At 45.4% G+C, this 26,911-nt stretch overlaps 1 protein-coding gene across 2 annotated transcripts in view; it reads left to right on the top strand.

Annotated features, from left to right (window-relative positions):
* Vps26c (VPS26 endosomal protein sorting factor C) overlaps positions 1-13,544 on the top strand; it is a 40,424-nt gene extending 26,880 nt beyond the window's left edge. For both annotated transcript variants that reach the window (XM_026399397.2, XM_026399396.2), the window contains 5 exons: positions 1,115-1,195; positions 3,481-3,555; positions 8,172-8,322; positions 8,863-9,015; positions 12,164-13,544. In XM_026399397.2, coding sequence (XP_026255182.1) covers positions 1,115-1,195; positions 3,481-3,555; positions 8,172-8,322; positions 8,863-9,015; positions 12,164-12,246 — 543 coding nt within the window. In that variant the 3' untranslated portion in view covers positions 12,247-13,544. The remainder of the gene's footprint in view (positions 1-1,114; positions 1,196-3,480; positions 3,556-8,171; positions 8,323-8,862; positions 9,016-12,163) is intronic.
* Positions 13,545-26,911: the final 13,367 nt, after the last annotated feature.

The raw sequence follows: 26,911 nt of genomic DNA, 5'->3' as shown, positions 1-26,911 counted from the left end.
TCCAGGCTGCTCCAGGTTCATGGACAGGGACGTGAGGTTGCTGTCTCAGTCCCAGGCTGGCTTCAACCTCAGTAACCAGCTCTGTTGTGTACTCTGTCTGGGGAGGACAAGCCCCCTTTGCAGTAAGTAGCCAGCAGTGGTCAGCTCAGAAAAGAGAAGCCAGCAGCCAGGTTCAGAGCTGGTGTGCGGCAGCCACATTCCTTTGCCATGGCTCTGTCCATCACCCGCAGCAGCCATCTGCTGCTGGCCATGGTGAAGTCAGATGGTCCTGAGCTGGCCACGAGTGAGCTGGCTTGTGAATACATAGGGCTTCCCTAACTCCTCCCTTTACTTCTGTATGGATTAGAAGTGTTTCAAATAAAAATGTTAAAAATACTTCCCCTTCTTTATTCCTCCTTAAGATCAAGATGTGAAGAGCTAATTTTTAGGATCCCTGAGGTCCTGGATCTTTACTTCTGCCTTTACTTCTCTTTAATCAACTAGAAGCCCCCTATGGGTGTGACAGGTGTGAACTGTGAACTTGGCTCTCGTGCCTCACACACTCTGCAGTGTGAGGGAAGAGCTGTGGGCTGGGAGGTACCAGGTGCTGCTCCGGGCGTTTCTGGTGTTTTCTACTAGATGTCACTTTGTGCCAGGCCTGGCACTCAGTGCTTGCCATGTGTGAGCTAGTTGATGCTCACTACAGGTGGGTATTGATACCCCTATTTTATGGAGGGGCGAGTGGAAGCTCAGAGAAGTTGTTACGCATCTGGGCTCACACAGCGCGGTGGACAGCTGCACTGGGACAGCTCCACTCCTCTGCCATTGCTCTTCTGTCCTCCTGCTCTGGTCTTCGCCCAGGTTGTAGGTAAGAAGACCGTGTGTGCTTTCCAGGGGCCCAGCCTCAGAACGACTGTGGGAACAGGCTGAGGAATAACCTTGAAGTGATTTTACTTGTTCTTTGTTTTTGCCTTTATTTGAATATTAACTTCCCCCGTTATGTGTATTACTTTATGAAACAGGTTCATTGGACAAAGTTTCCCTAAAATATGTTACTTCCTTTACCCCTTGAATATCATGCCAAGACGAGCGCAAAGCCCACTAACACTCTGTTCTCTCTGACTTTCCCTTCTAGTACACGCTGCGCTGTGACATGAGGCGGTCTCTGCTGGCCAAAGACTTGACAAAGACCTGTGAATTCATTGTTCACTCTGCTGTAAGCTTTCCTCGGGTCTGCATTGCACCCTGTGCACAAGCGATAAGTTAGCTACTTAGTCTTTGGTGGGTGTGTCAGAAGACAGGAGATGCCTGGTCAGAGGTGGCCCGCGGCATAAGCACCTCACCCTCACAATGCTGTTTTTTTCCTTGGTCATGCAGAATCAGCAGTGACCATCAGTGCCTATACTCACTGTGACACGTGGTGACAGACTTGTGCTCACTCTGCACCCTCTGGGGCTTTGCTAGTGCTGTCTCATATAGAAGTGGCCATGCCTCCTCCCTCCCTGGTCTGTGCCCTGCTCAGACTTCTGGAATTTTGTTTCAAGCTGGAAAGCCCTTTCCATAGCTCTGGTCAGGCTGGGGCTGGCGGGGCAGTGCTCAGGCTGCAGCTCCCAGGACTACTTTGGTGTGGAGCAGAAGCCTGCACACACTCCACAGTCCCCGCCACACACCTTAACCAATGGGGCCGCCATAGAGTGTCAGGCTAGTCAGCTTGGTTTTGTAGAAAATTTGGGCTTGCATTTCTGTTACACTATTATGAAATGTCTGTGGTTTGGGTTTTTTTTTTGGGGGGGGGGGGTGGGCGGCGGTACCAGGGATTGAATCCAGGGGCACTCGACCACTGAGCCACATCCCCAGCTCTATTTTTTGTATTTTATTTAGAGACAGGGTTTCACTGAGTTGCTTATTAGCTCCTCGCTTTTGCTGAGGCTGGCTTTCAAATCAAGATCCTCCTGCCTCAGGCCCCCAAGCCACTGGGATTACAGGCATGTGCCACTGCACCAAGCTATGGAATCTTTTAAGTAGTAAATAAAAACACAAGACCTAAATCTGCTGTGTGTGAGATTGGCAAAATCACAGATGTCTTCTGTTCACCTACATTCTTTTTGTCATTTTTTTTAGAGCTTTTGTAGTTTCCCTTTCCTGTTAAATTTTTTAATACTCATAGTGTTAAGAGTCTCTTTCAGTGATAAACTATGTTGTATACATTTGTATAAAACACTTTAAAAATGTTTCCCCTTTTTTTGGAAGTTACTTGGTTTAGATGGCTATTTCTCTTTTTTCCATCAACAGTCTTAAAATTGAAGCAAGACAAAATTTTTATGTGGATTACCCTCCCCAAAAGAGTCTTCTATGTCCTTGATAAAAAGTCTCAAGTTTTGGGAAGAATGAGTCCAAGTGGCTCCTTGCCCAGGGCCAGCCCCCAGGTTATGCCTCCCCCAGTCCCGAGACTGAGACCACCGAGCCCTTTTTGGTGGAATGCTCTGGCTCGGCAGCAGTGAGTACTTCCAGGCCGTCTGTCACCACGTGGCCTTCAAGTGTCGTGTCTTTTGGGTGAATGGTTTCAGAAGAAGGCCAAAGCATACTGTGGCCTATAGTTTATAAGGTCAATGTTTCTTTAAATGCTGCAAAGAAGAGTATTTTCACTAAAGAATACTCATGAACCTGTTAAGTTAAAGAGTGTATTCAAGAAGAATATTCATTGTCATGAGCTCATGGTGAGTGAGTGACCTTGGCCTTGCTCAGTGCCTGGCCCCACCCTGCTGCCTGGGTCCTGCTGACCTGCCCTTCCTCTGCCCACTCCCTGGGTCTTGCTGGCCTTTTGGATCCTGGCTCCTGGTAGAAGCCCATGGCAAGCGTGGTTGCAGCGTGGTTGTGTGGATGGATTCTTGGAGAATGTAATGTGGAGATGATCCCTGTTAGTTGATGTGGGTAGCATCCACGGTTCATTTTTAGGTCTGATTCTTCCGGGTAATGGCTGTGTAGCTCCGAGGCTGACAGCACTGGCCCAGGTGCCTCATTCCACCACCACTCACAGCTCTACAGGCAGCCAGCAGGGCACCGACCTCCGAGCCTCACTTTCCCATGTATGATGGTAACCATCTGGGAGGAGCGGACAGCCTCATGAGACTCAGCACGCAGTAGACCCTCCAGTGTTAGCTCTCCTTCTCAGAGAAGGGTTTAAGATGATACTTCCCAGAATACTGCTTTGCTTTATAGATGTAATTCTAACATTCTGAACCCATAAAGCGCCTTGGAGATTTTGACAGCCTTCTCATATTACAGATGAAAATATGAGTCCTCACGCGGGGCGGGGCGGAGGAATTTGACAAAGAGCACAGCCGTGTTTCTTGCAGAGCTGTGTTTGTGTTTAGAAGCCAAGTCTTTTCCTTAGTACCAAGTCCCTCCTGGTTCTTTAAAGAGGGCAACACCTTTGGGCCTGCAGAGCTCTTTAGCCCTGGCCCCTCAGCCTGCTGACTGCAGTTCTACCTCCCATTCCAGCCTCAGAAGGGGACATTGACTCCGAGCCCTGTGGACTTCACCATCACCCCAGAAACTTTACAGAACGTCAAAGAGGTAACCGGTTCCTCTCATTCCACTCAGATGCCATGGGTTTTCCTAGTGACCAGACCCCATGACCAACTGCTCTTTAGCTGGGAACTGAGCCATGGTGAGAGGATTCCTGATTGTTTCTGTACACGAATTAGTTGGTACTTTCAGTTTGATCTCATGTTGAACTCAGCTTAGGAGAAGAATGTGGTTTAAAAGTTCCTTGTCTGTTTGTGGTTTTGCTTGTTTTTTTGAGATGGAGTCCTCTGTGTTGCCCATGCTGGCCTCAAACCTCTGAGCTCAAGTGATCCTCCTGCCCCAGCCCCCTGTGGGCCTGTGGTGCCCAGCTTGCTTTTTTTTTTTTTTTTTTTTCATATATATATATATATATATATATATATTTTTTTTTTTTTTTTTAGTTGGATATAATACCTTTATATAATACCTTTATTTTATTTATTTTTATGTGGTGCTGAGGATCAAACCCAGGGCCTCACACGTGTTAGGCGAGTGCTCTACCGCTGAGCCACAAGCCCACCCCCAGCTTGCTTTTGACCATGGGTAGTCATGTCAGTCTTGCTGCACTGCGGGCCCCCAACCCCCTACTCCTTCATTTCTCAGGTCAGCTGAGGTCTGCCTGCCCATGGCCTCTGGTCAGCCTCTGTTAATATTTAGTTGGTAGTTTCTCCCAGCAACATTCCCGGCAGGCAGAGGATAGGAGGCAAGTGCTTTTCAAAGATTCCAGCTCCCCACACCAGGGCGTTTACCCCGGGGCACACAGATGTCAGGGCAGCAGCCCAGCCGACCCTGCAGGGCTGCACTCACAGACAGCAGCTCCCGGCCATCTGCCTCAGCCTGCGTGGACCAGTTCCACCATGCGACCAGCGCACTGGTTTCATTAAAGAGGTTCTTGAGGGCTGGGGATGTGGCTCAAGCGGTAGCGCGCTCGCCTGGCATGCGTGCGGGCCCGGGTTCGATCCTCAGCACCACATACAAACAAAGATGTTGTGTCCACTGAGAACTGAAAAATAAATATTGAAAATTCTCTCTCTCTCTCTCTTCCCCCCCCCTCTAAAAAAAAAAAAAAAAAAGAGGTTCTTGGCATAAAAGTTAGCTAGTTAGATCCAAATAAACACACAGACTCAGTTACCTTTTTCTATGACCAGGTCCGAGACGGCTCTCCCTCTGGCTCACACCTCGAACCACCCGGTAGGGCAGCAGGGATTACTCAGGGCTAGCAGGAGAGAGAGAGAGAGCACGCCAGGGAGTGGCCTTTTATTGGGGAACAAGAAATTCAGGGGAGAATTCCATCCAGTGAAGGTTGAGGGGGGCAGCACTCCAAGGTCAGGGTCAGTGATTGGCCCCCGGGGTCAGTGGTCAGTCACACCCCCACACGGACAGGCTCTCGCACCAGGAGAGGGTCGGGAAAGCTCCGACACAGTTTAGCCAGAGCGCCTCACACCCAAACCGGGAGTCGCCCAGTCACGTGTGAGAATGGCTCCCCACAGACCAGCACTCATCCGCTGCTGTCAATTTTCTTCAGTTTTTTTTTTCTTTTTTTAAAGTTATCTATTTCTTGAGGAAGTAGGGAATTCCTACAGCTCCTTCTGGACAGAACTTTCTTCTTGACTAGTTCTTCATTTTACTCACTGGAAAATACAGATTAGAACTGGGTTGAGGGAAAGTTTGGGATGACCTCATCCCCGGGGAGGTATAAATAAGGCAAGTGGTATGTCATGGGTTTCAGAACCTTCTGGAAGGTTCACAACTCCTCTGCCATTTTCCATGGCTCCTTCTCCTTAGAGAATGGAGCATGTGGCTCAGGAGGCCATTCGGGTTCCTGTGCCCCAACTCGGCAGCGTGGTCCCTCTCCAGGCCCCTGTCCTCCTGGGCAGTCCCTTCAGTGCTCACGCTGTGCCTCCCTCTCTCGTGGCTCCTCTGTGTGAGGGGCAGATTTCTCTTTTTCTTGCTCTTATTCTCCGGAATTCATTGGTTCTTGGTTGCCAATTTACGAGTGAGGACCTGGTAAGTGGCTTGGTTAAGGAGACTCTTCCCCCACCCAACTGAGCATCAGGCTCCCCAGGAGAAGTGCACACCGAGTTTGCACTGAGGGTCACACGGGGAGTGGGAGGTGTGTGCAGGCAGCCTGTCCTCTGGGTGTTGGGCTCACTGACCTACACTGTGGCCTTAAATGACTTGGGACACTGCCCTGTCCTGCCCCCATCTGCCCTCAGAGTCTCCTAAGTAGGAAGTCCCAACTCTTCACGGCTTCCCCACCCTATGATGAGTCACCTTGAGATGTCTCTTTGGCCCCCACAGTGATCACAGGCAGCCGGTGGGCACTCTTGCACGCTGCCCTCTCCGCCAACTGGAGGTCTGTGGTGCCTGCACTCTTGCAGTGTCCTGGGCAATCACTTGTTCTTTTTGTTTGTTTTTCCGTGATGCTGGGGACAGACCTAGGGGCCTCACTGCAGCTCGGCAAGCCTCCCCAATGAGCTGTACCCCAACCGCCATAATCCAGTTTTTATCTGACGGAAATGCTTCACTGGGTGAAGTCCAGGGGGTGTTCCTCGCAGCTTGACTAGTATAAGTTTCTTTGCTTTTTATTTATAAATGAAAAAGAATGTCTTTCATTATGACAGAAGCATTTATGTTTGTTGTTAGAAAATAACATAAATCAAAATAAAATTGCTTATTTATAAAATACCATGGTGGGGTGCTGGGGCTGTAGCTCAGTGGGAGAGCACTAGCCAAGCATGCGTGAGACACCTGGTTAGATCCTCAGCACCACATAAAAATAAACAAACAAAATGAAGGCATTCTGTCCATCTACAACTACAAAAAGAATTTTTTAAAATACCATGGTGGGTTTTGTTTGCTGTTTAAGTAGAAAAGGGATTTATTGGAAGGGTGAGGTGGCTCGCAGATACTACAGGAAGGCTGGAGACCAGACTCAGAAAATAGTGCAAATTGATTTTTGTTTGCAGATGCTAATGTCACCACCGGGAGGATGGAAAAGAGTGTTTTGAGGTGAACATAGAAAGCTTTTCCTATTTCATCAGTTGCCTTAAAGAATTTTAATGTGAACTGTTACCGCTTTTTTATTTTTCCAAACAAATGTTTTTTTTTTTTTTTTTATGTGTAGTTATTTTTAAAACTCTGTCTTCAACCAAGACATTTTTAGAGGCTGTATCTTTGGGAACCATCAGGTAGAAAGCTCCCTGCTCTTCAGTTTGAGATAAGTGCTGGTCAGTTGGTGGCCCCCCGCCCCTGTGACCATTGCCACTTCAAATGGCTGGTCTGAGTTTAGATGAGCAGAAGTTGAAAATACTGGCCTAGTTTTAAAGACTCAGTATGAAAAAGAGAATGTAAAATATCATAGATAAATTTTTATATTGATTATATGTGGAAATGATAACATTTTGGAAATATTGGTTAATTTCTTTTGTTTTTGCTTTTTTAATGTGGCTACTAGAAAATTTTAAATAACATAATGTAGCTAATTACAAATTTTATTTGTAATTAATTATAAATTACTTTTAAAAGTTTTTTTGGAACTGGGGAATGAACCCAGGGGTGTGCCTGAGCTACATCACCAGCTATTTTTTATTTTATTTTGAGACAGGGTCTCACAAAGTTGCTGAGCCTGGCCTCCGACTTACAAACCTCTTGCCTCAGCCTCCCGAGCACTGGGATTGTAGAGTATGCCACCACACCTGGCTACACATGTAATTTTAAATGACATTTGTGACTTTGTTGAATTTCTGCCGGACAGTGGTGTACTAAACTCTGAAATGCTCTCAGTGACTGGGACATGGCAGAGGTGCAGATGCCAGGAATAGCTGTCTCACTCTCTAGACTGTTTCCCACAAGACCATCCCTCGTGACCATCCCTCGCTCTCAGCCAGCTTTCTGTTTACAGAGAAAAGAGCTGAAGCGTTTGTCCGGCCTTAAGGAGGACACCTTTCTATTTTTTTAAATATATTTTTAGTTATACATGGGCACAATAACTTTATTTTATTTTCATGTGGTGCTGAGGATCGAAGCCAGGGTCTCACACATGCGAGGCGGGCGCTCTACTGCTGAGCCCCAGCCCCAGCCCAGCAGCTTTCTTAATATGCACAAAGTCCTGAATTCAGTCCTCAGTACTGCAAAATAATTTGCAGTGAAAAAAAAAAACAAATTCCTTGAAATAAAATAAATGTCTTAGCTTTTCGAAAATTGCCATATAGGGAACAATTTAAAGTTGATTCTTTCCCTTTTTTTTTTTTTTTTTTTTTTTTGGTGACTGGATACCCTTTGCCAACTTCCTGAGACCTTTTATGTCTTACTGGCTGAGACAGGAGACTTCTGGATCTGAGTGGAGGCCGGCCTGGGTGGAGCCCTCGGGTCCCTCTGTATAGTCCATCAGGTGCTCAGGTGCCGTGTGCACACGTGCAGCTGTGGAATGAACCCGTCTCCTGCTGCGCAGGCTGATGGGTGATGTGGTTATGTCGCTCCTGTCTTCCCGTTTCCTAAAACAGGACCCCGTGCACCCTGTACTAGTAACTCAGCTTTGTTTTCAGGATTTATACCAAAGTAGCTATCTAGTAATTTTGGCTTTTCCCTCACACTCCTGATATATTTGTTTTTGTTTGTTTTAGAGAGCTTTGCTCCCCAAATTCCTCATTAGAGGACATCTCAACTCAACCAACTGCGTTATCACACAGCCACTGACAGGAGAGCTGGTAGTGGAGCACTCGGATGCCGCCATCCGCAGCATAGAGCTGCAGCTGGTCCGTGTGGAGACCTGTGGTAAGGCCCTGCTGGTTGCAACCGCCCAGCCTCTGCCTGCTGCTCTAGAGATGATGTGGGCGGGGGCAAAATAAGATCTAGTCTCTTTTTGACATAAATGTGTCTTAGTTTGTTATCTGTTGCTATAACAAAATACCTGAGACCACGCAGTTTATAAGGAATAGAGGCTAATTTGGTTCATGTTCTTGGTACATGATGCCAGCATCTGTTGAAGGCCTTTTTGCTACATCCTGTCAAGGAGGAGGGCATTCCATAGCGAGAAAGACCAAGTATACCGAAGATAACTCACTTCTATAACAGCCATTCCTTCAACAGCCCACTCAGCACAGCTACCTCCTGAAGGCCCCACCTCCAAATACCACTGACCTGTTAATTTGGGACATTAAGTTGCTCACTTAACCATTGCAGTGTGTTTGAGGAAAGTGAAATATGGAAGGAGGACCTCTAGGATTCTGCAGAACTGGAGAAGTGGGCCAGTGTGTTGATGCAGGTTGGCAGTGTTGACGGGGACTGGTGATCTGCTGTTTCCTCTGTTCCCAGGGTGTGCAGAAGGCTATGCACGTGATGCCACAGAGATCCAGAACATTCAGATTGCCGATGGGGACGTCTGCAGGGGCCTCTCTGTCCCTATACACATGGTCTTCCCCAGGCTCTTCACCTGCCCCACGCTGGAGACCACCAACTTCAAAGTGGGCAAGTAGTGCTCCCTCAGCCCCGCTGGTTGGGTTCTGGGAAGGTGTGGACCACTCAGGTTGTGCAGCTCAGACACTCAGGCCTTGTCCCTCAGTGCTGTGCCAGCCTGGGGAATAGCAGTGGGTAGCCACGTTTCTGCAGATTAGGGCAGGTGACTGTAAGCTCTGTGAGGGACAGACAGGCAGAAGGAGTAGTGTGGAAGGGACGTCAAGGTCAGTTCCTGTGCTAGGGCCAGGTGGGAACAGTGACACTCCTGGGATGAATGTCAGTCATCAGGAGGCCCCTGGGCATTTTCCCTGAATCCGTGTGTGAATGTTTGACCACCAATCCGAATCATGTCCCAGCTAGTATTCTGTCCCACTTTTTTTCCTTTAACATATCATGAACATTTCGGTGGGTTTAAGTCTTTTTACCAAATGTTTTTTGGTTTTGAGGGTCCTTTTTTTTTTTTTTTTTGAGACAGGGTCTTGCCATGTTACCCAGCCTGGCCTTGAAATTTGGGTTCAAGTGATCCTCCTGCCTTAGCCTCCCAAGTTGCTGGGACCATAGGTGTGTCTGCCTGTCCTACTAGATATTTTAATGACATGTCCCTCCTGTTAAGAATCGTCATGCTGATAAGATTCATTTTGGGAGGTCACCCACTCTAAAGAGGTAGACACAGCGTAGGAGAGTCTGCGAGTGACTTCAGTACTTCCTGGCACAACTCAGTAAGAGTTCCCTGGGCTTTCCCGGAACACTTCTGAGCCTTGCCTGAGGCTCACTGACAAACATGTATGACAAGGGGATTTTGGTGACGGCTTCTGCTGTTATTCTGCTCTATTGAGAAGTGGGAACCTTTCCCCAAGACCAGTGTGTTTGTGTTAATGTCACATCCCCCTGAGTCACTGTGCATTATTATTAGTCCATGAGGAACTTTAAAAATTATACTGTGAGTTTAAATTATAACTTAATTCAAAACATAAGTCTGTGTAGCTTCTTCACCAAGCTTATATTACCAGAGGGAAGGATGGTGGCACCTTCTACAGTGTCACTGGGCACTACTTGCATTTTCTTGGCATGTGCTGTGGACGTGAGCCCTAGGGCAGGGCTGGCCAGTACAGGTGGAAGCACAGTTTAGTATTTGTAGAATTCTGGGTCCTTCTGTGAGATGTCACATTATAGTGAGAGCCTGTTAGGGTCAGGACACAGGGTCAGTCTTCTGTCCCCAGGACGCATGGGCAGCAGAGTCTGGAGAAAGGCCTTGCGCAGGTCAGACTTGACCCAAGCAAAGGCCCTATGGCTGACTACGAAAGCACACTTGTGATGGTTGTCGATTAGGTGGCCCTGCCCGTGGGACAACATCCACAGGTGCCCAAGCCAGAGGTGCAGGCGGCGGCCCCTCCCCTACAGCCCCATTTCCACACTCAGAGGTGGCCTCTCTCCCAGACCCCTGGTGTCCTCCTGGAGGACAGTGTCAGGCAGGTTTTCCTTTTATATTCTGTGGCACTGTGCATGTTATTCCAAAGAATGTTTTCTACTTCAGAATACCTCAAATTTAAATTGAGGAAGAAGATCTTGAATGTTGAATTCTTGGCTTGGTTTTCCTAAATAAACTGCAGAAAAGTACAAAAATTGTTTTTTTCTGCTGTGCTTTATATTAAGTGCCTAATTTTTTTTTTTTAGATTCACTAGAATTTTCAGAGGAAGCAAATCCAGGAAACTGTCAATCAACACATATAAAAAATGCCTGTCCTCCAGTCAGGAGATCAGTGATTCTCTTGTCCTCAGCCTGATGTCAAGTCAGGTTTAGAGCTTAAAAATGAGTAGCAGGTGGTTAGTGTGGTCTCTGTAGAAAAGAAATGACCTGTAACCATTGGTTAAGGAGCTGTGGCCTCACAGAAGCCCCAAGGTCCTCTTCCTGTTGGCTGTGGGGAAGAGTTTGGAGTGGGGACCCTGGACAGCTTGGCCTTCATGCACCTGCCAAGCAGGTGTGGACACTGTGCAGGCATGGCCACCGGAAGCCAGGCCAATTCTCAGGGAGAGGATGAGTGATCAGAAAAGGTCCAGGAGCCTCCGGGTAGGGAGGTCAGGTGTCAGGATCTCCACGTGTTCTCCTCTGCATGCCAACCACAAGTGGCTGCAAATGTGAGGGTCAGGCCTGATCTGGAGGCCTGCTGGAGTGTCGGGAGCTGCAGGGGGACGGCGCTCAGAGCGTCAGGAGCTCCTGGGTGAAACGGCTGTTCTGCCAAGTGTTCTCAGCTAAAAGTGAAAGCCAGTGCCAGCCCCGCACACAGGCCCCCTGCCTGCTGGGCACCAGTCTGTGCAGCCTCACACTCCTTCCTCCCGGGGCCACAACAAGACAAGGGAGTTGGAGGGATTAGTGGTGAGCAGGGCTCAGAAGACAGCCAAGAGGCCATTTCTTATAGTGTCAGTTATCAAAGGAAGGAAAGAAACGCGTGCTTGACTGCTGTTGTGGCTGATTTGGGGAGAAGGCAGCCACATTACAGGGGCATAGACCCCAAATGCAGAGCCGAGCTTCTGCAGTGTGTGCTGGGCGCCCCCTTGGGCCACGCACTTCTCTGCCACAAAGAGCCCTTCCTCCCCTGCTCTTGATGCCAGGGGAGGCACCTGGCTCCTTTTTGCAGGAGGCACCCGCCTCACATGCACCCCTTCTGTGGGATCAGTCTGGCTTGTCTGTAGTAGCCACAGAGCTGGTGAAGAAAGAATCCTGTTTGCTGAAAGGTGAGGGCCAAGCGTTTAAACAGGCACTTCAGGCAAGTTTAGCAACGTCCAGAGGAATAACAAACGGTCATTCTTCCTGAAGCTTATCACTTGGGGACTAGAGGGGCACCAGCCAGCTGTAGGCAACTCAGAGTTTGATAATTCCCTTAAGAATTGCAGGAAAGGTGAAAATAAAGCAAAAATCAAGAGAATTCGAGGGTGTTCTGTTTGGAACAGGAGGACAAAGAGGTGACGAAGCTCAGGAGCCCTGTTCCCAGACAAGGCAGAGGTGCGCCCCGAGGGCCTGGGTGGCTGGAAGGCAGGGTGACGCTGCAGGGGAGACTATGCAGGTGGCGCCGGGCCCCCTCTGTGGAGCTGCACCTTTGAGGTTGGCATTGCTTTGCCCACTACCTGTTCCTGAGCCGAGTCCCTTCCTTTCTCTCCACAGAGTTCGAGGTGAACATCGTGGTGCTGCTTCACGCTGACCACCTCATCACAGAGAACTTCCCGCTGAAACTCTGCCGGACGTAGCCAGAGGCGGGAAGGTGGAGTGGCCAGGTGGTAGGCCAGCTCCTCCCCTGACTTGGGCCAGAGCCACGCTGGCAGCACACGTGTCTTGTGATCTGCCTTGGAAACGAATCTGGCTCCTCGAGTGCCCCCCTTCTCCCAGGTTTCCTGGGCTGTTCACAGACCCTCTGGACGCCCAGGCTCACCTCATGGAAGACGCTCCAGGAGAATACCCTGCTCCTGTTCCTTTCAGTTTCAGTAAAGCACTGTGCCTGCAGTTTGGGCTCTGCTGGAAGGTGAGGTCACGCGCACAGAGGGAACCCCTAACTTGCTAGTGGACAGACATAGCGAAGGGCTTCTGGCAGTAAAGGGTCAGCAGCCAGGTGACATCCAGAACAGCCACTAGCATGCTCGTTGCTTATGAGTTTGTGGACCCCTCCCAGGAGGATGTCCCACCTGAGTCTGTAGTTCTTTGTAACATTTCTCCATAAACTCCAAAAGCTTTAGGGATCTGGGAAAATCATTCTTGCTCTCAGGATTGGGAGGACCTGGTAGCACTGGTTGGGGCTGGGGTCCAGGACTGGCACGAATCCCCTGCTGCCACATTCCCGGAACAAGATGCAAGGCTGTGGGAGGTGAATGCAGGTGAGCTGCTCTTGTTACAGGGCAGGTTCTGAGTGGCAAGAGACCATACCCAGGGTAGTGGAGGCCCCACCATGGGTAGTGCCAGGAGGACACCCTTGAGCTGATGAACTTGGCCTGCCCTAACCCACCCGAGGGCCCTGTGCTTTCAGCCAAGTGTTTTGACATGCAGCCAGTTTTTGCCTCAGCCTTGAATTATGGTTCACTGTTTTTGGCGAGTCTGTTGCAATAAATTTCTTCCTTCAAACCCTGCCATTGTTTGTTGGCCCACAATTAGCAAGACCTCAGAAATAAGCCATGCCGCTGTGCAACTGGGGCCTTCCTTGGTGGGCCCTCCTGAAGGCATGGGGGGGCTGTACTCCCACTGTCCCCTATGTGTTTGGCGCAAAGCCAGGCCCTGCCCACGACAGCCAACACCTGAATTCTGTTATGTCAGCTACAATAGAGATGTGAGGTCCAGCGTAGAAGGAGTGGCAGCCTGGCCTGGCCGAGGCCCCACCCTGCCCTAGGACTTTACAGTGAAACTGGCGGGATTTAGCCGAGTTACTGAAAGTAGGTTCCCAAAGAACACATTTCTGCTCTGTAAATCTTTTATATGCACATGAACTAAAGATTATCTGTCCTTGATGATACGTTTAAACTGAATAGCTGGAAATAAAGAGCCTTTACTTTCTGCCATATTTCTAAGGAATAAATCATCTTTAATAAAAAAGCTAAAAGACAATTTTAAGAAGAGGCTTGGGGTGCACCTTGCTGTATAATTCTTCAGTAAACTGAGACAATCATGATGAGTGCTGTAAGGAAAGTCATCACCTGAAGAGCCGCCTGCCCACCGCCCAGCTACCTTGAGGGTTCCATTCAGGCAGCCAAGTGAGCACCCCAGCTGCCGTTCCCCGCACTCTGGCCCTCACGTCTCCATCAGAGCTTGCAGAACAGCGCAGGTGTCGGCTGTCATGGGCAGCAGCTGCTCCCTGGAGTTAGGGTGCCTCTGTCCAGGGCTCAGAGTTGTCAGAGCCTCAGTTAAACCCGGGAGGAGGAAAGGAGGGAAGATGAAGGGAAGACTGGACAGTGAGTCTAAAGCACGCTCCTGGAAGCGCCCGTGGAGGCAGGGACACATCTTGGCACTCGTTCGGCTCTGAGATGACTCCACAGAGCCTGGTGCCAATTCTCAGCCACATTGAGTTCAGAGCAAAGGCAGAGCCTCACCCAGGAGAGAAAGTGAAAGGAAACCAAAGCCTGGCGCCACCCGAAAGGGGTCCTGAACTCTCCCATCCTGGAGCCCTGGGGCCATGGAACCTTCCAGTCCATTTTGGCCCCCACCAGAATTCTCCTGTCCTAGACTGAATTGCCCTTTAATAAGTGGGGGCAGGAATTACCCCACTTGCTGATGGCAATTCCTGGGCTGCAGTAGGTTGCCCTTGACTGCCTCGGCCCCGCTGGCCCTGCCCTTCCCAGTGGAATTGTGGCCAGCTGGAAGGCACTGGCTCTTGTCACTGCTGCTCACTGTTAAGGTGGTTAAAGAGTCAGTCATGGATTTCCCAAAGAACTGCCAATCTAGCACCCAGAATAAATTGTAATGCGAATCATAATTTGCCCTTGCAGCCTGCGTTTCTGGAGCGCTGCAGCTGGCACTGCTGGGTGTGTGCTCATGGGTTGTGCTGCCGTCTAGTGACAGTCCCCGATGCCCCCTAAGCTTACAGGAGTGCCCCTCTCAATGAGGCCAAAGCCTCTTGCCCAGGACGACTGACAGTGTTGCTCTGCTCCAAGGGAGCTCAACTGGTGGCTTCAAGTTGTGGATTTGGGGCTAACTGAGGAGCACTTGCGTGAGGCGTGGTTCTTCTGGGTCAGCCCTGTCCCAGGCGCTGTGTGTCTGTCATCTTAGTTATGGCAGCGCCCTGCAGAGAGGGAAGTGTTGCCACCCCCGTTTTATAGGTAGGGGGTTTGTAGCCCAGGAGGAGGTGACTCTGCCAGGTGCCTGTCCACACACGTCTCCTGCACTGGCACCCGCCTCCCCTCCACCCTGTGCTTGGGCTTTCCTGGGCCTTTCAGCGTGTTTGCCCCTACATGTGTGTGACAGTTACTAGCTGTGTCACCACACCTGTGAGAGGAGCCAGGGACGCTGCTTCCCTTGCTTGTGGTTCTGATTGCCTCCATTTTATCAGCTGAATCAAACAAAAATGAAGTCATTTGCAGCTGAAGCCAGTTAGGACTGAGGTGCGTGACTAGCGACCACAAAGTCCAAGCTAAATCACATTCTGGTGCAGACTCCTTGGCACAGAGCAGAATATCAGTACAGAAATGTTTCTCAGTCTCACAGCCCCCTAAGAGGGCTTGTTTTTTCCCACTCTGTAGCTGTGAAGGAGAAGCGAGGAAGTGCCTGAGCCACGTGGCTCAGTTGATTTCTGGCCGCTATTTTCCCCAAACCAGCCTGACTTCATGGCCAGTGAGAGAGAACTGTAGTACCCTTGCTATAGCACTGGTGTGGCCTCGTTCCTGGACAGGCACCACTACTGTTGAGGACACAAAGCAAAATATTTACCAGGGAAAACACTCTGTGAAGGTAAGGACTTTTGAATACACGTGTTCTGTGGTCCTGGGCCTGTCAAACAACCACTGTGGTTGCGGGAAATCCTGCTCGTGGGTCTAAGAGACGGAGGTGAGAGTAGGTCTCCTGGGTCGGTATCTTCTCCACTCTGAAAAGCTATTTATATTTGAGACTATGGGACCAGCTAGGATGTTCGGAGAATGTGACTTTCACTAAGAAACATAAGAGCACCTAATTTATAGAATCAAAGCTGATTATTACACTCACCCAAAATGCAGGTTATTGGAGTGTATCATCCTTTTGAGAAAGGAGGGAAAAGGCAAACAGAAATTGAAACTCGGCAAGGATCTCTGATGCACTATTATACTTTTCTGTCAATGTCTGTGCCCTCATTCTGACTTTGTGGGTTTTGCATACTTAAACCCAGGGATTCCCTCTGAAACCCTGCACATAAACATTTAAACACCATACTGCAGAGATTATAAGTACTTAGAAAAGTACAAAGACACAATGTGTGCCTGTCTGCAAGATGTTGTCTGATTCTGGAGAGTACCTGCTTGATATGTGGTCACCTGTGGTCTATGCTGGTGCCTGTTTGTTCCCTTTGCAAACATTCAGCTGAGGCTGAAGCTCAACACAGGGAGGCCTAGTGAAGAAAACTCCAGAGGGAAAAATCACTAGAGGTAGGGTTTGCTCAGCAAAGACCCCATTAGATGGGAAGTGGTTACTTCCTTTCTCAGGAGTCACTGCCTCTCATCTAGGTCAAGGACTAGACCTTTGAAGACTAGATACAACTGCTGGGTCTTGAGGGAATAGGACCAGTTTTTCTCATTTTCTGCAAATGAGAAATCACTGATGGGTCACCTGGAGAGACTGGGCCAACAACCCAGACACACTGGTGCATAATACACCAAAAGAAGGATGTTCTCAGACAGCTGTGGAAGGATGGTAGAAAAAAGCAAAAACCCAAAATATAGTCATTTTTGTTTTAAAACAGTTTTCAACATCAATATGTATTAAGCCAAATTCAAAAGCCAAATTCAAAATCCATACATAGAAGAGAGACAAGTTTATGCATATATCTTCACACCATATTCCTTTATCTCTTTTAGCAAATATGTATTTTTAAATTTGTGGAAATCTTGTAAAAATCAATTATATATTCTTTTGACAAAATCTCAATAAAATTTAATAAATAGGAATTGCCCAAGCTGTATACTCTACTATAGTATTATAAAATTAGAAATTTCTTCCAAAAGAAAAGTCAAGTTTAATATGACTACTCATACATTTTACTACATTTTTCAAAAAGGATAAATTTAATGAAAATGAGTATACTTATAGCAGAAGCTTTGTAATATAGCCAGTGGTGAAATCAGAGGAAAATTCATAGCCTTGAATGTTTTTATTGCACCAGAGAAAATGAAAACTAATGAATTAGACATTCAAATTAAATAGAAAAACAAGACCAAAATAAAAAAGGAAGTATTAATGATTAAAAGAATTAACAGATATATAGGCAAAAACACTTGAAAATTTATATGTAAGTCCATGAGTTGGTACTTTGAAAAGACCCCTCCAATTGGCAGATCTTTAAATAGAACAAAACAAAGAGATAAAAACAAATATCTGATACTAGGAACAACAGAAGTTTGATTTTAAAATTATTTTATAATATGTGCCTTCTCTGTTAATAAATTTATAAACCTCAATAAGATGCATAGTAACTCTAGAAAAGATAGACTACCTGCTTTGGTCAGCTTTTTTCTGCTGTGCCCAAAAGACCAGATAAGAACAATTAGAGGAAGAAAAGTTTATGTGGGAGGTCATGGTTTCAGAAGTCTCAGTCCACAGTTGGCCGACTCCTGTGCCAGAGGCACTCAGGACAGAAGGGTGTGGCAGAGGAAAGAGCTCCACTCTACAAGGACAACCCAAAGGCATGTCCCCTGACCCACTGCTTCCAGCCACCCACCTGCTTGCAGTTACCACTCAGTTAATGCCTCTCAGGGGGGCAAGTCACTGATGGGGTTAAGGTTCTCAAAATCCCATCCTCTCACCTCTGAACTTGCTTGTCTTACACATGAGCTTTGGGGGACTCTACATATCTAAACCATAACACACCTGAGTAAAGTGACAGCCGATAGAATCAATTGAATAATCATCAAGGAAATAGCACTAAAAATAGATGCCAGGGCCAGATGGTTCTACAGTCCCTGGAGACCCAGCGACTTCCAGCTCACTGTGCCACCTTTTCTATGGTGTGGCTTGTCTCCACGGCTTAGGACAGCACATCTGACCTCCAGGCAGCAGATCGGGAAGGAGGAAGGGAGTGGGGCGAGGGCCACGTGCCGCCTGTCGTCCAGAAGCTGCCCTGTCTTGTGCCCGAACCTTACAACCCAGGACTGGCCTGGCCTGGCCACAGGGCGGCAGGAAAACGGCGTGTTTCCAAGTGTCCTGTGACCAGCTACGAAATCAAGGTTTAGAAGAAGGGAAAGCAAAACCCACAGGACTGCACGCCCTCGTCACTCCGCCAGACCCCTTCCCGGGCCGCACCCCCGTCCCGCCTCGGGCGACCGACCAGAAGCTGGACTTGGACCCGGCTTCCCCTCCCACAGTCCTCCGCTGGGGCCCAGAAGGGTGGCGAGGAGGCGGTTCTGCCGTCCTCGAGGTCGCCACCGGGAGCGCGCCCATGGGGTGGGCTTCCAGAACGGCTCCTGCACTGACAGATCCCGACATTTGCCAAGAAGGAGATGGGGACCCCAGAGGCGCGACAGAGCGGCTGGGCCAAAGGAATAAGGCAGGCCCCGCTGGAGTCCGCGTGCGATTACCCAGAAAAGGTGCGAGGAGGAAGGTCACCAAACAGGCTCTGTGCTTTGGCAACCCTGTCCCCATTACCACGTTCAGAAACCTACAGTCACTGTGGATGACAACTAACTGCTGAGAGTTGAATCAAGTATAAAACTGTTTAAAAATTCTAAATGAATACTCAAGTGGGCTTTCCAATGTATTAAAAAGAAGAAGACATCCTGACCCAAAAGGGAGGGTCATTTCAGGTATGAAGGACCATTCATCGCTAAAGGAAATCTACTAAGAAAAGGTTGGCACGCTAGTGGGTTAAGGAAGGAAGCACATGTTTGTCTAGATGGCCGTGATGTATAGATTCTTTTGACTTCCATTTTCAAATTTCATACACATACAAGAGAATTCATACATGACATCATACCCAACACCTTGTTTTTTGTTAACATCTTTATTGAGTTATAATTCACCTGTTTTAAGTGTACCTATAAAAGATCCAAGATGGTGGGCTAGAGGGAGGCTGCATTCTGTGTCGCTCTATGACCTGGGATTCAAGCAGTGGGAATACCATTTCTTGGCAAGTTATTAGAGGAACCCTGACAGCTGTTCCCCTGCAGGAATCCTGGCCACCGCGCCTACCCAGATCCCCAGGCCTCAGCGTCAGCATAGAACCCTCAGCCGCTGCCCACACAGGCCCCACAGCCACTGCCCATGAGTAGGTAGGACCTCCCAGCTGCTTCCCTCACGCAAGACTACCAGCCACCACTCCCTGTGGATCCCCATTTACCAATGTGGGGTTCCCCCAGTTGCCTCCATCTTGGGACACTGTAACCACTGCCATCATCCCCTCCATGTGGTAGCCTGCACCTGGGGACCCAGGACAGGGTCTGGAAACAGCCGCTAGCCACAACTCTTATTGCTGCAGATCTGCATCTCTGAATACACCACCCAACTCCACTACCCGTCCTTACCCAACCTGACACCCCATCTCTGAAAGTAGCCGCCTCCATCTTGGGACACCCTTTGTCACCAACTTTAGTTGGGTCAACTCCCAGGCTGGGACTCTGACTGGGGCCTAGAAGCAAAATCAAGGTACCTATAGTCCCCAGCTTTCCCTTTTCCCCAGCAGTCATTAACCTGGCACAGTGCTTGTGGCTAACCCCCTGGTCTGTAGCTCAAAAGCCTGGCCCTGAACTGCCCAATCAAAACAGCTCTTGGCTACAGATGCACAGCCCCCAGAGAGGTTCCTGATTGGGAAGCCCACTAGACCTCCAGAGAGGGTCCTGATTGGGAGGTAGAAAGGGAGGGTGTGAGTGGGATAAAGTTTAGAGATTCAACTGGAGACCAGGAATTGTGAGGTCTACAGGCAATGTACGGAAATAAGAATAGGCACCACATCACACGAACAGGCCCCAAAGGAGATCCTTGGGGTGAGGTTTCCATTGGGGACCAGCAAGTGCTATACTTTACCTCCACGAGCTCTGCCCCCAAGACCAACCCTCCCACCCAAATAACCTTCACCATCCTGAGGGCGGAGACACCAGCAAATGAGACAACCCCACCTACTGGATGAGAAGAGAAGCAGGAAAGATACTGATCAACAAAAACTATCCTTGTTTCTTCCTTCAAGATTTTTCTTTCTTTTTTTTTTTTTTTAATATTTGTTAGTTCTCCGCGGACACAACATCATTGTTTGTATGTGGTGCTGAGGATTGAACCCGGGCCGCACGCATGCCAGGAGAGCGCGCTACCGCTTGAGCCACATCCCCAGCCCCTCTTAATTTTTTCTTTTCTCTCTCTTTTCTCCCATCCCCACCCCCCCACACCATTTGGGAAACCAAGTACTTTTCATGAAATAGGCTACTGAGGACTGGGATGTCTGAATAGAATATTACAGTGGTGTTGTATATTCTTTTATATGCAATTTTTTACATATTTAATTTTTCTTAATATTTGTTTGTTTGTCTTTTGTACTCTCTATTATCTTCCCACTTACGTCTCTCCCCAAAATCACTTTCTCTCTTTTCTCCTGCTACTAGCCAACTTCTTTATATTCCTCTTCCATACTTCCTAAAATCTAATTACTCTTAGCCTCACCTCCTACTTACTTAACATCTCATCCTACACCCCATCCCCAGTTCTCTTTGTCCACCATCAGAAACTGTAGACCCTTTTGCAAACCTACTGTTTATGTTCTAGATAATATTGAACTCATCATTTCTGTATCTTGTGGCAAAAACATAAACATCTTAATAGGAACGATTTGGGAGGAACCATTTGGTTTAAGGCTGTATATTATTTGTATTGGGATCTGTTATTATTCATCTTCCCCTTAAAGAGGAGAAGTTTAGAACCCTGCAAGGACACTATAAGCCTACAGGGTAAAAAGTGTAATACCTTGGATCCACAGCGCTAGAAGGGAAGACACATGAACAACATGGAAAAAACAAGGGATGAATGGGCCCTAAACAAACCAAATATGACATCATTAGAATCCATGGCCAGCACAGCAGAAGAAATGACAGAAGAGGAATTCAGGATGTAGAGAATTAAAACGTTCTGTGAATGAATAAAGGATGATATAAGAGAGCAAATACAGGCAGCAAAACATCATTTCCATGTAGAGCTAAATAAGCAAATACAGGAAGCAAAAGATTACTTCAATAAGGAGATACTGGTTCTGAAAAAAATCCCAAACAGAATCCTCAATAGAAACCAATCACCAACAGAGTGGACCATTTGGAAGACAGAGTCTCAGAAAATGAAGACAAAATATATAATCATGAAAATAAAGTTGACCACAAAGTGAAGATGATAAGAAACCATGAGCAGAATATTCAAGAACTTGGGGATAACACAAAAAGACCAAATTTAAGAATTATTGGGATAGAGGAAGGCATAGAGTTACAAACCAAAGGAATGAACAATCTAGTCAGTGAAATAATATCAGAATATTTTCCAAACATGAAGATGAATTGGAAAATCAAATACAAAAGGCTTACAGGACACCAAGTGTAAAAATCACAACAGATCTACACCGAGGCACATTATAATAAAAATGCCTAGCAAAAGAACAAGGAGAGAATTTCAAAAGCCACAAGAGAAAGGACTCAGATTACATATTTGGTGGCGACGGGCGGGGGGGGGGGTCGAAAATTAGGATCTCTTCAGATTCTCAACCCAGACCCTGAAAATCAGAACATCCTGGAACAACATATACCAAGCTCTGAAAGAAAATGGATGCCAACCAAGAATCTTATATCCCACAAAATTAAGCTTTAGATTGAATGAAGAAATAAACAAAGTTAAAAGAATTTACAATTAAGTTTGTACCACATAATATCCTCAGTAAAATATTCCATAAGGAGAAAATAAAAAACAAAGAAAATCAGCAAAGAGAGGTATTACACTAAAGGAAAAACCAATCAAAGGATAAACCAAATCAAGTACCAAAAATAAACAAAAATTACTAGGAATACAAATCATATCTCAATAATAACCCTGAATGTTAATGGCCTAAACTCACCAATCAAAAGACATAGACTGGCAGATTGGATTTAAAAAAAAAAAAGACCAACCTAACAATATGTGGCCTTCAAGAGAGTCATCTCATAGGAAAAGACACCCACAGACCTGAAGGTAAAAGGTTGGGGAAAAGCATACCACTCACATGGACTGCAGAAACAAGCAGGGGTTTCCATCCTCATATCAAACAAAGCAGACTTTAAGCCAAATTTAATCAAAAGTGATATAGAAGGACATTTCATACTGCTTAAGGAAGCCATACATCATCAACAAGATATAGTAATTATACATATATGCCAGGGACTAGAAGGAAGTTCTCCTTCAAAGAATAGCCTGACAGTTACAAGAAACAGCTCCGTGGGAGACATCTGCCTGGGAGACACCCTGCAGCCATCTATCTCCCTGAGACATCCTGCGGCCATCTGTCTCCCTGAAACATCCTGCGTTATCTCACCTTGTGAAGACATCCAGCAACTGCTGATAAGAGAGCTTCCCCATCCCCAGCACATAAATACCCCTGTGTGAACAATTAAAGTTTGCAGTTTGATCAGAACTCCTGTCTTGCTGTCACCTTTCGTGTCTCTTGTCCCTTCATTCCTCCCCATCTAGGTTCACTGCCCACGTTGATGTGTCCTGCCGGTCGGGACAAATATATATACCCCAAAGAATGTAGCATCTACATTCAAACTCCTCAAGTTCAATAGTCAAGTAGACCACAACACAATAATACTGGGTAACTCTAACATACTTCTTTCAACACTGGATAGATCTTTCAAACAAAAGCTAAACAAAGAAACTACAGAACTCAAAAATACAATTGATAACTTAGACTTAACAGACATATATAGAATATTTCATCAATCAATGAGTGAATACAGTTTCTTCTCAGCAGCACATGGATCCTTTTCTAAAATAGATCCTATATTATATCACAAAGAAACTCTTAGCAAATAAAAAACAGAGATACTACCCTGCATTCTATCAGATCATAAAGGAATGAAATTAGAAACCCAATGATAAAATAAAAAATAGAAGATAACTCCAACACCTGAAAACTAATATGCTATTGAATGAACAACTGGTTGAAAAGACATCAAAGAGGAGATTAAAAAATTCTTAGAGGTAAATGAGAACACTGATACAACATATCGAAATCTCTGGGACACTATGAAGGCAGTACTAAGAGGAAAGTTCATTGCATGGAGTTCATTCCTTGAAAGAACAAAAAGTCAGTAAATAAATGACCTAACACTACATCTCAAAGACCTAGAAAAAGAAGAACAAATCAACACCAAAAGCAGAAGAAGACTGAAAATAATTAAAATCAGAGCTGAAATCAATGAAATTGAAACAATAACAACAAAAACAATTGAAAAAATTGACAAATTAAAAACTTGGTTTTTAAATTGGTAAACCCTTAGCAATGATAACAAAGAGAGAGAGAAAACTCAAATTACTAAAATCTGTGATGAAAAAAAGAAAATATCATGACAAACACTACAGAAATACAGAAGATTTTAGAAATTATTTTGAAAATTTGTACTCCGATAAAATAGAAAATATCGAAGATATCAACAATCATATATCTAGAATCATATGATTTACCCAAACTGAATCAGGATGATATCGCAAACAGATCAATTTCAACCAATGAAATAGAAGATGCCATCAGAAGTCTACCAACCAAGAAAAGCTCAGGACCAGATGAATACACGGCTGAGTCTATAAGACCTTCAAAGAAGAATACCAGTACTCCTCAGATTATCTCATGAAATAGAAAAACTTCCAAACTCATTCTCTAGGCCAATATCACCCTGATTCCAAAACCAGACAAATATACATCAAAGAAAGAAAACTTCAGACCAATATCTCTAATGAATATAGATGTAAAAATTCTCAATAAAATTCTGGCAAATCAAATATAAAAACGTATCAAAAAGATAGTGCACAAGATCAAGTGGGGACATCCCAGAGATGTAAGGTTGGTTCAATATACAGAAATAAACAAATGCCTTCAATAGACACTTAAAGATAAGAATCATATGATCATCTTAATAGATGCAGAAAAAGCATTCATCAAAATACAGTGCCCTTCATGTTCAAAACACTAGAAAAACTAGGGAAAATAGGAACATGTCTCAATTTGTAAAAGCTATCTATGCTAAGCCCCAGTCCAACATCATTCTAAATGGAGAAAAACTGAAAGCATTCCCTCCAAAAACTGGAACAAGACAGGGATGCCCTCTTTCACCACTTCTATTTAACATTGTTCTTGAAACTCTAGCCAGAAGAATTAGACAGATGAAGAAATTAAAGTTTATGGATAGGAAAAGAAGAACTCAAACTATCACTCTGTCAACAACAGGATTCTACACCTAGAGATCCAAAAAAATTCCACCAGAATACTTCTAGAACTAATAAATGAATTCAGCCAAGAGGCAGGATATAAAATCAACACCCATAAATCAAAGGCATTTCTGAACATCAGTGACAGATCCTTTGAAAGAGAAACTAGGAAAACAACCCCATTTACAGTAGCCTCAAAAAAAAAATTAAATACTTGGGAATCAACTTAACAAAAGAGGTGAAGGATCTCTACAATGAAAACTACAGAATGCTAAAAGAAATTAAAGAAGATAGAAAGATCTCCCTTGTTCTTGGATAGGCAGAATTAATATTGTCAAAATGACCACACTGGTCTGGGATTGTGGCTCAGTGATATAGTACTTGCCTCACATGTGTGAAGCACTGGGTTTGATTCTCAGTACCACATATAAATAAATGAATAAAATAAAGGCTCATCAACAACTAAAACAATTTAAAAAATTATCATCCTACAAAAATCCCTATACAGATTTAATGCAATTCCAATCAAAATCCCAATGACATTCCTCATGGAAATAGAAAAACCAGTCATGAAATTCATCTGGAAAAATAAGAGACCCAGAATAGCTAAAGCAATCCTTAGCAAGAAGAGTGAAAAGGGTGGCATCACTATCCCAGACCTTAAACTACTACAGAACAACAGTAACAAAAATGGCATGTTATTGGCACCAAAATAGACCTGTAGACCAATCAGAGACAAACCCACATAAATACAGTTATCTTATATTAGACAACGGTGCAAGACCACATATTGGAGAAAAGATAGCCTCTTTAACAAATGTTGCTGGAAGAACTGGAAATCCATATGCAGCAAAATGAAATTAAACCTCTATTTCTCACCATGAACCAAATTCAACTCAAAGTGGATAAAGGATCTAAGAATTAAACCAGAGACCCTTTGCCTAATAGAAGAAAAAGTAGGCCCAAATCTTTATCATGTTGGATTAGGCCCTGACTTCCTTTACAAGACTCCTATAGTGCAAGAAATAAAATCAAGAATCAATATATGGGATGAATTCAAACTGAAAAGCTTCCTCTCAGCAAAAGAATAAGAGAGATGAAGACAGCCTACAGAATGGGAGCAAATTTTTACCACACGCACATCAGATAGAGCACTAATCTTTAGAGTATACAAATAACTCAAAGAACTTAACACCAAAAATTCAAATAGCCCAATCAATAAATGGACTAAGGAACTGGACACTTCTCAGAAGATGATATATAATCAATCAACAAATATATGAAAAAATATTCAATATCTCTAGCAATTAAAGAAATTCAAATCAAAACTACTCTTAAGATTTCATCTCACTCCAGTCAGAATGGCAGCTATTAAGAATACAAACAGTAAGTATTGGCAAGGATGTGGGGGAAAAGGCACACTTATACATGCTGTTGGGACTGCATATTGGTGCAACCAATCTGGAAAGCAGTATGGAGATTTCTTGGAAAACTTGGAATGGCACCACCATTTGACCCAGCTATTCCACTCCTCGGTTTATACCCAAAGGACTCAAAAACAACATTCTACAGAGACACAAACACATCAATATTTACAGCAGCACAATTCACAATAGCTGGATACTCTTCAATAGATGAATGGATAAGAAACTATTCACAATGGAATAGTACTCAGTATTAAAAGAGAATAAAATCATGGCATTTGCTGGTAAATGGTTGGAATAGGAGAATATCATGCTAAGTGAAGTAAGCCAATCCCTAAACACTAAAGGCCAAATGTTTTCTCTGATGCTGATCCCTAATGGAGGTGGGGTGGGGAGAACATGGGAGGAATGGAGGAACTTTGGATAGGGCAAAGGGAAGGGAGTGGAGGGGAAAGGGCATGGGGGTAGAAAAGATGGTGGGATGAGATGGACATCATTACACTACATACATGTATGAAGACATGAATGGTATGATTCTATTTTGTGTATAACCAGAGAAATGAAAAATTGTGTTCTATATGTGTACTATGAGTTGAAATGCTTTCTGCTGCCATGGATAACAAATTGGAATAAATAAATTTTAAAAATATAAAGTGTATGCATATCTTGTCACCCCTTGCTATTGTCTATTGTTTTTATTATAGTTGCCATTCTGGTGGGTGAGAAGGGGGGGTGTCTCCTTGGGGTTTTGATTTGCATTTTCCTAAGGATTAATGATATTGACTATCTCTTCATGTACTTAGCCCTTCATATACCATCTTTGGGGAAATGTCCTTTTGGAAATCTATATTCATATATTCAAAAAATCAAATATGTCATGGCATCTATTCTTGATTTTTAAAAATTTTAAATGAAGAAACAATTTAAAAAATAAGATAGTTTACAGAGCTTAATGGGAAATCATACTGCATAATAAAATATTAGATATTTCTTTAATTCTGGGAGCAAATGGGTATCTTCCTTCCAAATTTAAAGAAGTTTAATTTAAGAAGTTTAGGCAATGCAGTAACTACCACAGGGTAGTTCCATTTGAGATAGTATCAAGCTAGTCCAGAACCCTCTCATGGGTTAATGCTTAGGAAGAGGGGTGTGGATCCATGTGCATACCATGAGATCCTGGGGACTGTGAAAGGGGGTGAAGAAAATGGAGGTCTCTGGTTTCCACATAGCTTTTGTCTTCCTGTCTCAGCACATTCCTTCAAGGTACTTTGTTATTCACATGGGCTAATCAGGGCGAGTTTCTCTTCTTAGTACCAGGCCTGTCATCCCAGCTAATCAGGAGACTGAGGCAGGAGGATCATAATTACAAGCTAGCCGGAGAAACTTGGTGAGACCCTATCTCTAAATT

This window comes from Urocitellus parryii, chromosome 2, assembly GCF_045843805.1.
Source record: "Urocitellus parryii isolate mUroPar1 chromosome 2, mUroPar1.hap1, whole genome shotgun sequence".
Taxonomy (NCBI): domain Eukaryota; kingdom Metazoa; phylum Chordata; class Mammalia; order Rodentia; family Sciuridae; genus Urocitellus; species Urocitellus parryii.
This window is presented reverse-complemented; position numbering and strand designations above follow the sequence as displayed.